This window comes from Dipodomys spectabilis, unplaced genomic scaffold (assembly GCF_019054845.1).
Source record: "Dipodomys spectabilis isolate Male_0828 unplaced genomic scaffold, ASM1905484v1 ptg000089l, whole genome shotgun sequence".
Classification (NCBI taxonomy): domain Eukaryota; kingdom Metazoa; phylum Chordata; class Mammalia; order Rodentia; family Heteromyidae; genus Dipodomys; species Dipodomys spectabilis.
The window spans coordinates 19,015,816-19,033,298 of NW_024870766.1; the positions used below are offsets into that span (position 1 = coordinate 19,015,816).

The 17,483-nt window shown below is 43.5% G+C and overlaps 1 protein-coding gene across 1 annotated transcript in view; it reads right to left on the minus strand.

Moving 5' to 3' along the window:
- Nucleotides 1–17,483, minus strand: part of Lamb1 (laminin subunit beta 1) — a 75,119-nt gene that overhangs the window by 37,997 nt on the left and 19,639 nt on the right. Inside the window, exons 9-17 of the mRNA XM_042684626.1 lie at nucleotides 17,299–17,419; nucleotides 15,236–15,424; nucleotides 14,790–14,969; nucleotides 14,570–14,682; nucleotides 12,828–12,907; nucleotides 3,792–3,927; nucleotides 1,834–1,992; nucleotides 369–496; nucleotides 45–168 (exon numbers count right to left, since the gene is read on the minus strand). Coding sequence (XP_042540560.1) covers nucleotides 45–168; nucleotides 369–496; nucleotides 1,834–1,992; nucleotides 3,792–3,927; nucleotides 12,828–12,907; nucleotides 14,570–14,682; nucleotides 14,790–14,969; nucleotides 15,236–15,424; nucleotides 17,299–17,419 — 1,230 coding nt within the window. The remainder of the gene's footprint in view (nucleotides 1–44; nucleotides 169–368; nucleotides 497–1,833; nucleotides 1,993–3,791; nucleotides 3,928–12,827; nucleotides 12,908–14,569; nucleotides 14,683–14,789; nucleotides 14,970–15,235; nucleotides 15,425–17,298; nucleotides 17,420–17,483) is intronic.

Below are 17,483 nucleotides of genomic sequence, written 5' to 3' on the forward strand. Positions count from 1 at the left end.
GCCCCGCCAGGCTCTGCAGCTGGTGTAAAGCACCCAACACTTACTGAGTCAATGAGCGTGTAGGGGCTCTCCACATCGCTGTCGTAAGAGGTGTACTGGGGCAGCTCCAACCTCACTGTGTAGTTCATTCCCTTCTCGAAACACACTGGGCGAGGAAGGACCACATATCTACCCCCAAACAAGAGAGGAAAACAAGACGTCAGCCCTTAAGTATCTGAACAACAAAAGCCCCAGGGTGGTCATTCTGTAAGGAAAGTCCACAGCCAATGTCTTGCTCTGTAGTGGTAACTAAGCAACTCAAGCCACACAAGGAAAAATCTTCATGTGCGTATTAGTTCTGTTGAGCTGCAGACCACGGTTACACTGACCTGGAGCCTGGTGATAAGGATACCACCTGGTTGTCATCATCCGGAACAGTGTTACCACACCGGCTGCTGGTTGGGATCTTCCCAGGCCGCTGCACAGTGATGACAGCTTTTTCCCAGTGGTCAGGAAGCTAGAGGAAGAAACAAACCATTGGAAAGGACCAATTGCATTAGCCACTGTGGCCTATCCAACTACAAAGACCTCTATGAATCGGTCACCTGCCAAGTTTTAATTGAAAACACACACAGTCGCTTTCCCATATCCTCTGCTCCTGTCTGGTTCCAGCCCTGATCCTTCCTTCCTTGGTGGCTGAAAACAGCTCCAGACTGTTCTTTCAGCTTCTTCCCAGTGTCCTTTTTCCATCCACTGTCAAGCAGCTCAAATGACCATCCTCAGCTTAAAATCCTTCAAGAGCTTCTAATGACTATTGGCTCCAGATTCCTTTTTACAGATCCTGGCAGTTTTCCTAAGGGCATCTTTCCAGCCATATCCCTCATTGCTCTCTACAAAACATTTCTCAAAAAAGGAACCCTCCGGCACATCAGCTGCACTGGACATTGATGAAAGTGAACTAAGCAACTCAAGGGCAGCGATGGAAGGGAGGGAAGGAGAGAGAAAGGGGGAACAGCTTACACTAAGCAAAAGGGAAGAAATGTACATATCACCCAATTTGGAAAAAACAGTTGTAATGTCAAAGTTCGTAGAGACCATAAGCCTTATAGACATGACAACTACAATGTTGCTTCATGAGGGTTTAAAAGTATTCGTGACTTTAAGTATCAGTATCCCACAATACTGTGAATTTTGTGAAATGTATATAATCACTTAATCTCAATTAAAAAAAAAACCCTCCTCCTCTCTGCTCATGATATTCCTTTTTTCTTCTTTGTTCCCTAATCAAAATCCCACCCATGCACTGGGTCTTGTGGCACAAGCCTGTAATCCCTTGCACTCAGGAGACTGAGGCAGGAGGATCATGAGTTGGCCAGTCTGGACTACCCAGTGAGATGCTGTCTCAATAATGACAAATCCAATCCACACTGTAAGACTGAGATCTGATTCTTGAAGCCACATCCTGACAGCTGCTGCTCAGGGGAACTGTATGACCACTCTATCTTCAGGCACCATTTTCATCTGTGCTAGCAAGCCTACTGGTAACTCCAGGCTTTCCCTGCAATGAGGGAAATGTGCCTCCCACGGGGTAAGGATGGGACCTCAAACTGTCTCATTACCACCATCATCATTACTTAGATAGGTAAGTGCCTGACCAGAGACCGCTGAGTGTTAGAGAAACTTGATTCATGAAAGATACATTCTTAACCTCCAAAGAGGAGGTTACAATGGCAGAGGCCCACTTGGTTCAGTGTGATCCCTAGGTTTCACAGAACATCTAGGATAGACATAGCTGGTACCTATTCTCCTACTAGTACCACCTCCACAAACACACAGCCCACTGAGGGTTTTCACCTGTGGCTCATAGCGAATTAGGATGTCATACTCCATGGAATATGGTATGTTGTCAATAAAAAACTCCAAATACGCCCCCTCAGGCACTCGGACAAAGCCAGCTCCCGTCCAGGAGGGAATCCGATCCTGGATGTACTGCCGCTGCACTACAGTGACCCCCTGCAGACAAATGAAACAGGAGTTACTCTCTACAAAATGGACTTCAATTACCTTTCACAGTCAAATCCAAAATCACCCAAGGATTCAAAGCTACAGCTATTATATATTTACTGCTTACCGTCACAAATTTGCCAACAGACTGTCAATAGTTTTTGATGGACATGTCCATTGGTTTAAGTATTGTGATTGACGATGCCTTGGGACACTGGAGACTGAAGTCAAAAACCTGTGATCTACTGTATATTAAAAAATAATAGCCAGGACCTGTTGGTTCAGACCTGTAATCCTAGCTACTCAGAAGACTGAGATTTGAGATCACAGTTCAAAGCCAGTCCAGGCAGGAAAGTCTGTGAGACTCTTATCTCCAATAAACCACTCAGGAAAAGCCCAAAGTGGTTCTGTGGCTCAAACGGTAGAGTATTAGTCTTGAGAAAAAGAATGTCAGGGACAGCATCTAGACCCTGATTTCAAACTCCAGGACACACACACACACACACACACACACACACACACACACACACACACACACACACACACACACACATACACACACACACACACACACACACACACACACACACACACACACACACACACACACACACACACACACACCAATTAGGGCTATAAACAGAAAGTAAAAACAAAAACAAGCATTCCAAATGCTATTCTTATCAAGTCTAAGAGTGATGGAGGGTTTCCCTCGTCCTTGATTGACAAGGCCAGACTAGCACCCAGTAGATATTTCTGCCTCTCACTGGTACTAGTTTCAAGTTCCAAGTACAAGTCAAGAAATTTGATAGTGTGATGATTGCTCATTACTGATGAGTCAATTCTGACTGTTCACAGGGTTATTCTATAGTATTGGTCATCTCCATACATGACTGCTACCAATTCTCCCCTTCCCTCTATCTGTGAGCAAGTTTACCCACTAAGATGCACAACCTATGTTATCCTTCTCATGAACTAGGCTAGTCTGGTGACTTTTCACTAACAGAATGTCATGAAATGATATTCTGGGACTCCTTGGTCCAAGTTTTAAGAGATCTGATAGATTCGGTTTCCTCTTCTTGGAAGCCAAATGCTAGATAATGAAGTCCTCCTATCTTGACTCTGCCACGCTGTGAGAAAGCTAAATAGACCAGCATAGAAAAGTTGTGTAGAAATGTCCAAAGCACTCAGGTTGTTTCAGCCACCCTGGCTGCAATTGTCAGGTATACACTTTAAGTCACTAAATTTTGGGATGATAAATGAAACAAAGTTGAGTGTACATGGTATCAGATCTACAGTAACTCTGGAGCCCAAGTAGAGAAAGAATGAAAACCTTTTCTGGTATAAACAAATTCTTAAAACACATCAACTAATAAGGATGTTCGTGAGTGATAGAGTGTGCTTTACATATGACTGATTTCAAGAAGGTATGTCATCCAATGTAAAAGGGGGATTGTTTGAGCATGGGGGCTGGCAAAAAGAGAGGGTGAAGAGGAGGTGAATGTGGTTGAAATATTTCATACACATGCATAAAAATAGTAATGCAATTGAGTAAACGCGAGAGAGAGGGACAAAGAAGAGAAATGGAGTGAGTTATATCAAATGCATTATATGCATGTATGGAAAATAGCACAAGGAAACCCTTTTGTATAGTTAATTAAAAAAAACAGACATATCATACCATACTTTGATTTTGTGACGACAGAAATGCTGCTTATATGGCTATATGGCCTCCTTATAAAGCATGCATGTGTCCTTACTGCCTTCCAGATCTGCTTTCCCAACCTACCACATGCTCCCATACTTACAGGCCCCAGGTGGCCTTCCTCAGCTTCATAGATGTAGTGGTCCAAGGTGGTAAAATAATAACCAGACTCCACCTCATTGCACTGCCGTCCGATCATGTGAGGCCGACAGGAGCACTGGCCTGACTCCGGGGAGCAGCTACAGGAGGAGGAACAGGTTACATCACTGGCTTACCATATGCACACAGGAGCCCAAATGGAAGCAGGTCTGTGTTTGTCATCAAGCATCACGGGAGGTAAAATGTGTCTGTAGAGTTTATTCATTTCCTCTATGTGGAAAAAAATGGTACCTGGGCATGAATCTCAAACCTTGGCATTCAGAGAGAGCTGAGCATGATACTGAGACCTCTCTGTGACCTGGTCTTTTCAACTTTACCTACCCTCTCCCTCTCTTCATTTACATTCTGTACACACCATGTGGAAATTTTCTGTAGACATCACAAACAAAATCTTGTTTTGGGAATAGATAGATAGACAGATATGTATATATAGATATATCTTTATTTCCAACTAACTACAACTCTTCTTCTGGCCCTCAGACCCAAATACTCAACTTTCTGAAGGACAGCTCTATCTTGACTGCCCCAGAGGCACCCAAAGCAATGGATCCAAAATGGTGGCACTCAAGTCTTTTCCATGTTCTTTACCAAGTCAGAAATATTACATGTGCTCTAAATTCTGTATTCACAACAAACAGGAACCAGCTTCTGCCACAAACATTACCTAGTAAGTCATTTCCTGGCCACCATCCTCTATCCCATAAAATGACCCTTCTTTAAGCTACTGCCTCCTTGAGTTAAATGACATCTCTTTTGTATGCGTATCATCTACAACAAAGCTTGTCACACCACAGGTATTCATTTGAGTGGAGACCCTGAGTCTTCAAATCCTGCTTAGGTTCCAGAGCTTGGCTTCACATCTACTCCCTTCTGTCAAGTCTTGTACTGTTCTCTCCTTCTCCTACTGTCAAGCAGTGCCTTCTGCTGCTCATTACCCACTGGGATGTTGATGTGTTTGCTTTCTCCTTTACATCCTATTACTGACAGATCTCTGACCCTAGTATACTGTAAAGTCCTCGAAGGTCTGAACTGAGCCTTCCATGCCTCAATTTCCCCACTGTTTCTTCACTGCTCTGTCCACAGAGTAGTCTCAGTTGATCAAGTAAATGCATGAAGGGTAAGCCTTATGAATATAAATTTAATTTTTAAAAAAGTGGTACAATATAATCAGCTCTATTTCTTTTTACTTTAGGGAACAAAGAATAAGATATATTAGTTTGTTCTCAGCTTTTCTTTCCCTTTGTCTTTTATGTATGAAGGTAAGAATCCAAATCACACGCCACTATTTTATTTCATTAAAAGTGGACAGTGTTCAAAAAGAAACGTACTCATTACCTGATTCATGTAATTGTGACTCCTATGTACAACACCTTTACAATAACAATCATTTTTCAAAAGGAAAGTCAAACTGTGGTTTGGAATTGTTACTTTAAACCTACTCCCAAAGTCCCACCCTCCACTCTATTCCCTCCCCCCCCCCCCCCCCCATCAGTTGCAACTCACAGGCTGACTTAAACATCTCTGACATGGTCCAGTGGACACCCCTTCCTGGATATCATAGCAGTATCCTGCTGAAACAGGACTTCTTGACACCCGTGGCCGACCCTAGGGAGAAGCAAGCCTGTTCCAACTAGGAGCAGCCCTCTCTTGGCACAGGCATCAGCAGCAGCCATTTCCAGAAACCCAGCCATCTGACATCACATGGACAAAAGAAAATCCTTTCCTCCCCACATGTCTACAGGGGGAACTGAGTCCCAAAGAAGAACCACAAGGAAGAAAACAACTAGCTCCTTGGGGAGCAATCATCAGAACAAGTAAGGAGGGTGGGATGAAGCCAGTGGGTAGATTCAAAGCAACTCCTCCTCCGTATATCTCCAGGAGAGGCCCTACTGACCATACAGGGAAGTTGCTTCACATGCCTCTCTGGTCTCTAGTCTGTGATGCTGTGGCAGACTCAAATTGTCATCCCTGATAAGCAGGATTCCTAGCCCCCTCTGACTGCCCTGTGAACACTTTGTGGCTTTATGAGCCCCTGTGCAGATGAGCCTCACGCCTGCAGCTACACACCCCTGCCTCTGCTGGGTTTATTTCCCAATTTCCAGACCCCAATGGGAAAAATCCATGGCTTGTCCAGCTGTGCTGTCTAACGCATCCTGTTTCAAACGGTCACCTTTCACCCTAATTTCTCATCCTCAGCTCTGCTGTTTCTTTCAGCTGATTTTAAATTCTTCTCAGGGTGGAGATGAGGACATAACCTTTTGCTTCCTTTATATATACAAGTCTCATTTCAAAATCTGTCTCCACTGAGCTGTCTCAGTTCTGGATGTCACTGTCCCAAGCCTGTTACTTCAGCAGCCTCCCAGATTGACTTGAGCTCAGCTCTCTCTTGCACCCCAAGGCTATGCTGCCCACCACCCCTCAACCCACCTTCCTGCAGCTCTGCGGTCATGGTACCACCAGAATCACAGCTGTTACTGTGTCTTTTTCTATCTCAGTGCCACTGCCCAGCTCTACAACGCAGTTTTCCTTCCTGGAGCCACACTTCTCACACTCCTCGGCCAATATTGACTGAGCAAACATTGGCCCTGGAACCTGTGCTTCCTGCACCAATTCAGGCCACCACCAACTTCCTCCTGAACCAATTCTTCCACTTTAGTGGGAAGAATGTTTTTTCTGGCTAAATGATATGAAGAACAAGAAACAGGAAGTACTTGTTGTAAAGAACTCACAATCTGACTGAAGGAGAAACAATGGAAGAATTAGCCAATACAAAATACGGTGGGTACTTAAATAGAACCAAGAGCAAAGCACTCTAGAGATAGAGGAAGATGTAATCCATCTGATTGAGGAAACTAGGTGAGCCTTTATGAAAGAAGCAGCCTGAAGGCCGAGGATTCTGGTGGCAGAGAGAGGACAGGTAGGGTAAGAACAGAGGTTCTGGCCAGACCTTCACCAGGCCTCAGCCGTTCCTTGAACAGTTCTTCCTCGCAGTGGAATGCCCTGCTCTATTCACACATGATCGTGTCTTTCAAGTTTCACTCAGCTTTCCCAGCTCCACCACAATAGGACAAAAAGACTTTATTTGTGTTATTCTTTACTGAGTTCAAATGAAAAACAAATTTGTATTTCAAAGAAATGATATACGGTGTAATTTTATATGTTCTTCTACGAGTTTCCCTACCAAGTAAACACAGATCTAATTTACTAAATCAGTGAGACAGTATAATGACAAAAGACAAAAAAAAAAAAAAGAGATAAACCCTTGCAGTAAGCACAATATTAGATCTCAAGCTATCTAAATCCTCATCTCCGCAATCTGTAAATACACAATTTCATGTGGCAGAAGAGACTACAGATGTGGTTAAGATTAAAAATCCTGAAATGAAATTATCATGAATTGTCTGGTAGATTCAACTTAATCATGAGTTCTTAAAAAGTGAGAGAGTTAGGCAGAAAAGTGGGTCAGAAGCTGTTCCATAAAGAGATTTTGATCCACCATGGCAGCTTTTAAGATGGGGGGAGGGGCCCACAAACCAAGAAGTACAGGCCACTTCTACAGAATAGGAATAGCCTTCACCTGACAGTCACAGCAGGGAAATGGAAAGCTCATCCTACAATTGCAAGAACCTGGATTCTACCCACAAAACCCAAATAAGCAGGAAACAGATTTGCCTTTACAGCCTTTAGAAAGCAATACAGGCTTATCAATACTCTGACTTTAATCCATGGAGATACCAAACTAAGATGAGTCTATGTTTTTTTAAGTCATTTAAGTATGGTGATTGGTTATTGCAGTAGTACAAATTTTCATAGGCCTTTGGGTTTTTCTAATAGGTCATGACCAAAGTTATGTCTTAAAAACACAGATTTCTCACATACAGAAATGAGCAACATTTGCATTCCATCATAGCAACTAACAAAGGATAAGATAAACTACAACCATTCAATACACTGCTGACAACATCTACTGACTTCTGTTCTTGCTTCCAAGTCAGTAAGTTTCAGTCCCTCATTTATGAAGCAGCTACAGTCACATGAGCCAGAGATCACGGGAGATATAAAAAATGCCTAAGACACAATCCCTAACTACAAAGTCCCTTTTAATACAAACAAATGCAATCAAGGCCGAATTAACTAAAGCTAAAAGAAATGCAGCAGTAGCATTTTGCTAAAGCATCAAGACAGGGCTGAGAACTTCAGGGTAGGAAGTACAAGTTCTCCCAAAAAGGTGGTGGGTGGCAAGCCAGACAGGAAGCTGCTAAACTTAACTGATGAAGTTCTGAAGGAGAGTGTAAAGATGCTCCAAGTGTTTGATGTTTCTAAACTTGTATCAGTACTGTTTACTAAGCAACCATTGTCACAGAGTCTTTGTTCGTCAAAGTAGGCAATCAAGGCAAAAATTCATTAACCTGGTTTGGTGACATTAAACTATGAAGTCTGCTGAAAACAGTCAATAATTCAGATTATGTGTCAACACGTGACAGGAATTGCTAAGGTTTTTCTGTACAACCCAAAACATAATCAGTTTATTAAAAATGTACTGCTTTATGTTGTGGCACTGAGAATTGAACTCAAGGCCTTGAGCTTGATAGTGTTCTACCTATTTTGTTTTGGATTTTCTGTTTTTTTCCCCTACTACTGAGGTTTCAAACTCTGGGCTTCATACTTGTAGACAAGACGGTCTATCACTTGAGCCTCCAACCCTCTGTGAACTGGTTATTCTTGAGATAGGGTCTCACTTTTATCCTAAACCATAATTCTTTTTAAATCTCCTGCCATCGTTGGGTGACAGGTTGGCACCACTGTGTCCAATTACTGATTGAGATGGAGTCTTCGTGAGCTTTTTTTGTCCAGGCTAGCCTAAAACTTAAGTTCTCCTGATTTCTGCCTCCCAAATAGCTTAGGAATACAGGTACTGAGCACCAGCATCCAGCTCAAGCTTGGTTTTGACAGCATCTCCCACTTTTGCCCACACTGGCTTCAAATTATGACCTTCCAATTACTGCTTCCTCAATACTGGGTACTACAGGCAGGAACTATACAACACCCAGCCATCCGAAATGTTTTAAAATATTTTTCACTTCAAATGACTCTTACCCTTCATTCTGCCCCTGGCCAGAATAACTAAGAAGTGTTTTGGATCATATTAATTGATTGCTTCATCTCACAAGTGCATATTTAGTTACTACACCTTAAAAATCTTTTGCCTCTCAAATTCTTTTTACTCAATCAATATCTACCATGTCATGATTTATTATGTGACTCAGGCAAAGCGAATACCCTCAGGTAAAAGGTATTTATGAGTGCTTGCAACAATCCATCCTCTTGCAAGGATTTGCAGAGTATCACTGATATGTCATAGTCTTCTGGTAGAGATACAGTCTCCTAAAAGAGACCGGGCCCAAGAGACTCCTGGGGACATTCCCCTTGGTGAAACACTGTTGAAAAGGAATGTCACAGGATGCTACAGTCACAGGACTGGCAGGCAAGCTCTTTTTCCTCACCAAGGATAGAGCATCTTGTGCTGAAACAATCAGATGACTACTCGTTTTAAAATCTTTACTAAACCCTTTTACTTCACAAACTCTTTTGGTGAACATATTCTGGGTTTTGTAAATTTTGCCAGATTAGAAGGCCAGCCAGGGGCTGTGAGTGGGTGGAGGCTGAAACAGGAAATATGTGTGGGACAGAGAAGAGGAGGCAAGGAGTGTGGGAAAGAGAGGCCGCTTAGGGTAAAGGAGCACTCAACATTTCTGGTGCCTGAACTGAGATGGAACATCCTGCTGGGAACATTCCGGAGCCTAGGACATAATTTGGGGAATTATGTTTGCCGTTTTCATGTGATCAAGGAGTAGGGGGAGACAGCTGCAAATGGGCAGTCCGTTGTTAGGGAATCACCGAGCGCTCCGGCAGTCTCAGAGAAGAGTCAGGAAAGAGAGGTTCCATAAACACACAGCACCATCTTTACTCCCTGCTTTTATGGACTGATCCTAGCTGCCTCCTTCTGCAGTTTTCTAAGAACAGAAATTCTCCCTGGAGTCGCAGAGGCTACAAGCTGTACTAAGACTGGAACAGGACAAACCCAAACAAAGAGGCCAAAGAGAACATGTTCATGTGTCCTAAAATCTCATTCCATCCCAGCACATCACTATGGGGTTGGGAAACACTTCTTTTTGTAAGAGCTGATCTCTGAGCACACCAAGCTTGCTCAATCAACTCAGCATGTTCTCTGAGGGAAGGTTGGGAATGACAAGGACACATCTGCCGGGGCTCTCCGCAGTCACTTACACTGTCTTTACCAGATGTTCTGACTCAGATCCAGTGATGGAGACCAAAGGGCTCCCAGACCCAAGCTGGATAAACTCCCACAACCCGAGCCATCTTCCCAACATATATTAGGACAATTTTGAGTTGAGTTTCATGTTTAACCTATTTAGGAACACTAGCATCTTTAAGTAATTAAAAATGATGATATGTAACTTTTATTAATGGGCACAAGTTGAAAAAACAGAAAGAAAAGAAAGAGAAAAAGACTCTCTACACAAATCAAAATGAAAATCTGTTTCCAATCTGTTAGACTGGTTAAAAAAACAAAAAAAGAAACGTATGATGAGACCAGCTGTTTCTGGCCATGGTAAAATGAGAATCTGTATAACCCTGGTGGGACAATCTACTGACACAATCTGAGACTTGGACGTGTTCTATTGAAATAAATGGTGTGCACACATGGACTTTGACTTAGCAGTTCCCTGTGGATAACCTGGTCTACAGAGATACTGACAGACATTCATCAAGATACAGCTACAAGGATGCACACAGCAACATTTTTAAAAAACATAAAAACAATCAAATAAATCATGACACTTTCACATGAAAGAATACCAAAACACTACTAAAGTGAAAGGTAGAGAGGAACACAAGCTGATAAGAGAGTATGTTCCAGAATAAGATATCTTTCTTTCCTGCTCATGGCTGGCACTCTACCACTTGGGCCACATCTCCACTTTTGGCTTTTTGCTAGTTAATTGGAGATAAATCTCTCAGATCTGTCTTCCTGAGCTGGCTTCAAATCATAATTATCACATCTCAGCCTTTTGAGTAATTATGTTATATGTATAACTACCAGAGTACAATAAAATTTTATATCTATACATCTATTATCTCTCTCTATATATATGAATGTGTATATAGATAGATAAATAAGATAGATAGATATAGATATTCCTTTCTTTTCTTTCTTTCTTTCTTTTTTTTCTTTTTTTGTTGGTCGCAGGGCTTGAACTCTGGACCTGGGTGCTGTCCCTCAGCTTCTCAGCTCAAGGTGCTCTACCACTTGACCCACAGAACCACTTCCGGTTTTTGGAGTGGTTTATTGGAGATAAGAGTCTCATGGACTTTTCCTGCCCGGGCTGGCTTTGAGCCATGATCCTCAGATCTCAGCCTCCTGAGTAGCTAGGATTACAGGTGTGGGCCACCAGTGCCCAGCTTATTCCTTTGTTTCTTTGAAAAGCAACACTGGGGTTTCAACTTAGAACCTTGCACTTGATATACAGGATTCTACCACTTGAGCTGTGCTCCCAACCCTGTTTTACTTTAATTATTTTTCAGATAGGAGATAACATTTTTTGTGCAGAGCAAACCTTGGACGTAGATCCTCTTACCTATGGTCTCCAAAGCTGTTAGGATCTCCGACACAGGCCACCACGCCCAGCTTATTGGTTGAAATGGAGTCTTGGTAAATTTTATGCCCTAGGTGGCCTTGAATCATGATCCTCCAGATCTCTCAAGTAGCTGGGATTATAGGCATGAGCCTCTATGCCTGGCCCTTCACTTATATCTTTTAAAAACATGAGAGTAGGGCTGGGAAGGTGGCTCAGTGGTAGAGCGCTTGCCTTGCATGCTTGAGGCCCTGGGTTCGATTCCTCAGCACCACATAAGCAGAAAAAAAAAAAGCTGGAAGTGGCGCTATGGCTCAAGTGGTAGAGTACTAGCCTTGAGCTAAAGAGCTGAGGGACAGCGCCCAGGCCCAGAGTTCAGGCCCCACAACCGAACCCAAAACAAAACAGAACAAAAAATATGAGAGTAAAGATCAGTGGAAAACCATGAACTGTTTTTTCTTTGAACTTGCCTGTTAATAAATAAAACCCAACATTTAAAAAGAAATGAGATTAAATATTCACTCTCAACAGACAGATTGAACTGTTGCTAATTAGAGAGAAACAAGAAGCTACTGACGGCGCCACAGCTAAGTTGTTCAAAGAAGAAATTTAGGAGACAGAGAACAGAAAAAGAAACATCTCTGCTTTGGACTTTATACCTGCCTGAACTGTCAAAATTGCTTTTCAAAAATTATGGGCCTGTGGCTGGGAAGGTGGCTCAGTGGTAGAGCGCTTGCCTTGCATGCCTGAGGCCCTGGGTTCGATTCCTCAGCACCACATAAACAGAAAAAGCCGGAAGTGGTGTTGTGGCTCAAGTGGTAGAGCGCTAGCCTTGAGCTGAAGAGCTGAGGAACAGCGCCAGGCCCAGAGTTCAAGCCCCACAATCAACCAAAAACAAAAACAAAAAATTATGGGCCTATATGGCTTCCATAATTTAAAAAAATACCAAGGAAGTTAAAGTACAGAAACAATTAGCAACACCATAAGAATAAAAAAAAATACAGCGGGATGCAAGTGGCTCACACCTTTAATCCTAGCTAGTCAGAAGGCTGAGACCTGGAGGATCAGGGTTCTAACCTAGCCTGGGTAGAAAACAAAATCTGAGTCTTCTCCAATTAGCTGAGAAAATATTAAGCTGGAGGTATAGTTCAACTGAACAAGCAGGAGGCCAGCGTTCAAAACCCAGTACCAGGAAAGAAGAAAGGAAAAGATATCCTGGGAGATTTTAATGCTCACTCCGATCATCAGATATTCAAGCCAAAGGTAAAGACTGACTTTCCTCTGAGTCTGGCTAAAGCAGCTCCACTGAAGCTCCAACTCACCTATTGCTGAGGGCTCCCCCGAGGTCACAGTCACAAGGCCGACACCCGTCCAAATCGTTACTCAGGCCCCAGTGCTGTGGCTGCAGAACAAAAGGTTTAACATCTAAAGGTAGGTTCCTGTAATTACACAAGACGCAGCAGGGAACAAGTTGTAGCGTGCTTTGGTTGGTCTGCCGAATGTGAATGTTTATTTTCACTGAGAAAGCTCAAAGCCCACAAAAGGAAGGAATATTTTAAATTAAAATACGTCGGAGCTGCAGGTTGCTGAAGTAAGTAAGAGGGTGCGGGGTATTCACATGTTAACAACAGACCACAGATTACAATGAATGTGAGCCTGCAATATGGGTACCATTTTCTTCGGTCAGAATACTCTGGCAGGTAAGAGTTACAGCAAATTTTTGGCAGGGCTTTAACTTTTCCTTCAGTTCTGTCTGTCAAAATCCCCTGAGGAAAGCCCTTTGAGGACTCACTTATGCTATGTGGAAACACAGCCCAAAGCTAAGACTAAAAGGTAAAGGGTCTTGGAAATTTAAAGAGAGAGAGAGAAAGAAGAAAATCTCTGTACTTCAAAAATGAATAGATAAAAACAGGCTCACAAATATAAAATGGACTCTCAGAGATCTATTTTGAGAATCTACCAGGATCCTACACAAATACATTTATAGTTCTAAGTATGTATGTGGTCAGTAGCTCCTTCCAGATTATAAAATCAATGAGAATTCCCTAGAAGATTCAAAATAACTTTAATCATCCTCTTAATTATTCCACGCAGGTCTACAGCTGTATCTGGGTGGGCGAGCACAGCCTAGCACGCGTGAGCCTCCAGATCCATCTCTAGCGAATTACTCCAACCAGTCATTAACAGTGAAATTTTTGACGTATTTCTTTCCACATTTTATCTTTCTGACTTTTCCTCTACATAACCAAAACATTTACATACTGTGTGTATGTGTACATAAATTTAACGGTATTTCCTATCAGTACCGTTTTTCAAAAGCAGCCAAGTTGCTTTTATGATTGCAAGCCTCCAAATTTAGCTATTTTCCCATTATTACTTCTGTGAATCCTCTTCCATGAAAACAACAACAAAAAAAAGTCTTTTGAAGAGCACATCTTTGTCCAGAAGTGGGATCACTGGCTCGGGGGAGGGAGGCCCTGTACATGTCTACCAGCCATTGAGACATGCCTATATACTTTGAGGAATATGAACAATCTCCACGTCTGTGAGCCAACAGGTGTTCTATTTCCATATGTCCTAATGACTCTCATTTTAAAAAGGAACTGTTGTAAATTTGTCTGTAAAAGTGGTATTTTGTTGTGATTTTATTATCCTAATATTTAACGTCTTGTCAATGCAGTCATCAGTAATTTATTTTTTTTCTTTCTGGTGCTGGTCCTAGGGCTTGAACTTGGGGCCTGGAAGCTGACCCTGAGCCTCTTTGTGCTCAAGGCTAGTGCTCTACCACTTGAGCCACAGCGCCACTTCCGGCTTTTTCTGAGGAATTTATTGGAGATAAGAGTCCCACAAACTTTCTTGCCGGGGCTGGCTTTGAACCACGATCCTCAGACTTCAAGACTCCTGAGCAGCTAGGGTTCCAGGCATGAGCCACTGACTCAGTAATTCCTATTTTGTGAATTTTCTTATGGCTGTTAATCTCAACCCCCATGGTGATGGTGGAAAAGCATGCTCAATCTGTCACATTCCACAACTGCTCATGCCCCCACGGTTAGGATTTACCTACCAGACACTGGTCACAGCGCTGTCCCGTCACCAGACGCTTACAGTAGCAGTAGCCAGTCTCGGAGTCACAAGGATTCCCACCAGGAATTGTTCCCAGGGGGTTGCAAGCACAAGCTTTATTTAAGACAAAATGAAGCAAAGGAACACAAACCAAAGTGAGTCCCATGAAACAAATTCTATTCAGAGAATTCAATGCCAAATGTGGAACCAAACAGACTTACATTTACACCCAAATGGGTCTTCGGCACTTAAGTCATAGAAGCCTTCTTTGCAAACATCACAGTGTTCTCCTTCCACGTGCAACTTACACCGACACTGGCCAGCAATGAGCCCAGCCGAAAAGTCAGTGTAACCGTCACAGATGCCCCCATTCTGAGAGCCAGCTGGGTCACATGAACATCCTTAGGAAGAAAAACGACAAGTTAAATGCACCAGGAAACACACTGTGTTTATGTAAACGTATGTGCCTTCCACCCTCCGAATCTCACAAAAATGAATCACAAGAGGGCCCCGCTAGCAAGAACGTCCCCCTCCCAGCATCCTAGCAGATTCTGACAACGGTCTTCTGCTGCTCCTACGGTAAGCTCTGAGAAGAACCTTGGCCAGACTAGCCCACGTGAAAGTCAGCCAGAAGTGGGTCCCACACACAACACGTTTCCCAACCTACTTTCACAGAGATTGGGGTCTCGGATGTCCCTCTCCGGGTGCTGGTAGTAGAACGGCTTGCATTGCTCACAGTTGCGTCCCATGGTGTTATGCTGACAGTCGTCACACACGCCTCCACTGACATTCCCAGTGGCCAGGAAAACCGCCATGTCAAAGTGGCATGAGCTGGAATGTTCATTGCAGTTGCACTCTGTATGACAAGACCAATTTCAAAGTGACCAATGGAGAAGGCTTGTAAGGAAGGAAGCAATGAGCAAACTAGGGACTAAGTGCAGGCAGAAGAGCATCAACACGAACACATCCATTGAGGACACTGGTTTAAGTCCAGTATCAGTTTAGAAACTAAAAACGTGGACTCTATGAAATACAACCAACCATTTGTGGAAGAGAATGAACTACTAAGAAGGGCAAACTCTTGGGGAAAAGTTCCTTTAAAAATGTAGTATCAAAGGCTGGGAATGTGGCGTAGCATGCATGAAGCCCTGGGTTCAATTCCTCAGTACCACAGAAACAGAAAAAGCCAGAAGTGGTGCTGTGGCTCAAGTGGTAGAGTGCTAGCCTTGAGCAAAAGCAGCTCAGGGACAGTGCCTAGGCCCTGAGTCCAAGCCCCAGGACTGGCAAAAAAAAAAGTAGTATCATGAGGTGTTGAGGTTTAGAAATGAGGATCATGAAGATGGATACTACAGCATGCAAGCTCTCATCTCATCAGTGAATTAATCTACTGATGGATTCAGAACTTGGCAGCATGGTTGGGAGGTGGTAGAAATTAGGAGGTAGGGCCTAGTTGGAGGAAGTAAGCCACTGGAGGTGGGACTTTGAAAGGTGTACTTTGTTCCCTAACCCTTCCTCTTCATCTCTTCCCACCATCATTGTGTGAGCAGCTTTCTTCTAACATGACCTTCCGCCAGGATGTGGGTGCCTTACCACAGGCCTAAAAGCCATGGAGCCAAGTGATCGTGAACTGAAGCCTATGAAATAAACTGTTCCTCCTTTGGGTGGATTTGCTCAGGTATCTTACCCCAGTGACAACAAAAATAACTCATACTATTTCACTGTGGGTGAGACTCACAGAAGTACTTTCCCTTATTCCACAGGACAGTGTGGGTGAGACATTCCCAGGGAAGCTTGTTTAGGCATGAAGCTATGATGTACGTGAAGGATCAATTGCTCTTCTCCCACTTTCATCGCCATGCTAGTGCAGGCTCTTTGGGGATCTGTTTAACAGCCATCCAACGGGCCCTCTCAGGAAGGCCCTGTAGCTTTTCAGTAGAGTCATGTTTGTCTAACCTAGCTTTAATCACCTTGCCCTTCTACTCAGGGATGAACACCAATTCCTTACCTCGGCCTTGACTATCCCCTTCCTCATGTGAACTCTACCACATGCTGTCCTGCAGAGGGACTCACCTTGTTCACTGGGGCATCTTCAATGTCTCCTGACCTCCCTCCCTCTTCCTAGGTCAACTTAAACACCCATGTAAGCCAGCTGGTCCCATCTGCTAACAAAACCTTTACCACTCCAGCTCTCACTGGGTTCTGAACTTGAAGAACGGTCTGACTGGAGGCAGAGGGAGGTGTGCTCCTCAAGGAGAGGCAGGTGTATGAGATTGCTGTGAGCCAGGAGGGAGAGCAGGTGGTGCACACTACTGCACTTCTCTGCCCAGAATAGCACTGGGAGGAAGACAGAGATGTCCCGGTGCCAGAGGCCACAACTGGTTGGGTGTTGGAAACAAAGCCAACAACGCTACTCCATAACCATTAGATCTTACTGACACATGGTGTGGGATTTCCCTTTCCCTTTTCCTAGTACCAGCTTATCTTAAAAACAATGTCAGTGTTTCAGTGTTCCTGGGTCAGTGCCACCCATGCAGGCATTGCCCAATAGCTATTCATGTTAGTGTTAATTAGATGTTTATTGTTGGTATCCCAGGGGTATAGGGATCAAGGAGGGAAAAGGAGAGGGACTTCTCTCCCCTCAGCAACTAGAACCCTATTAGAGCACCTATAATCTGAAAATGGATACTGGAGTCCTCATGGATTCCAAATGTCCTCGCCACAAAGACTTACTTTTACAGGCATTGCTGTTTCGGCCTTCAGCAGGTCTCCAGGGTAAATCGTGGTAGAAATCCATGCACTGTTCACAGTTCAAACCCTTGGTGTTATGCCTGCACATGCAGTGTCCGTGTACCTTGAGGGTTACAAAAGCAGAAACAATGAAGGAAGAGATTCTTGAGTGGAATGGCAAGTCCAGT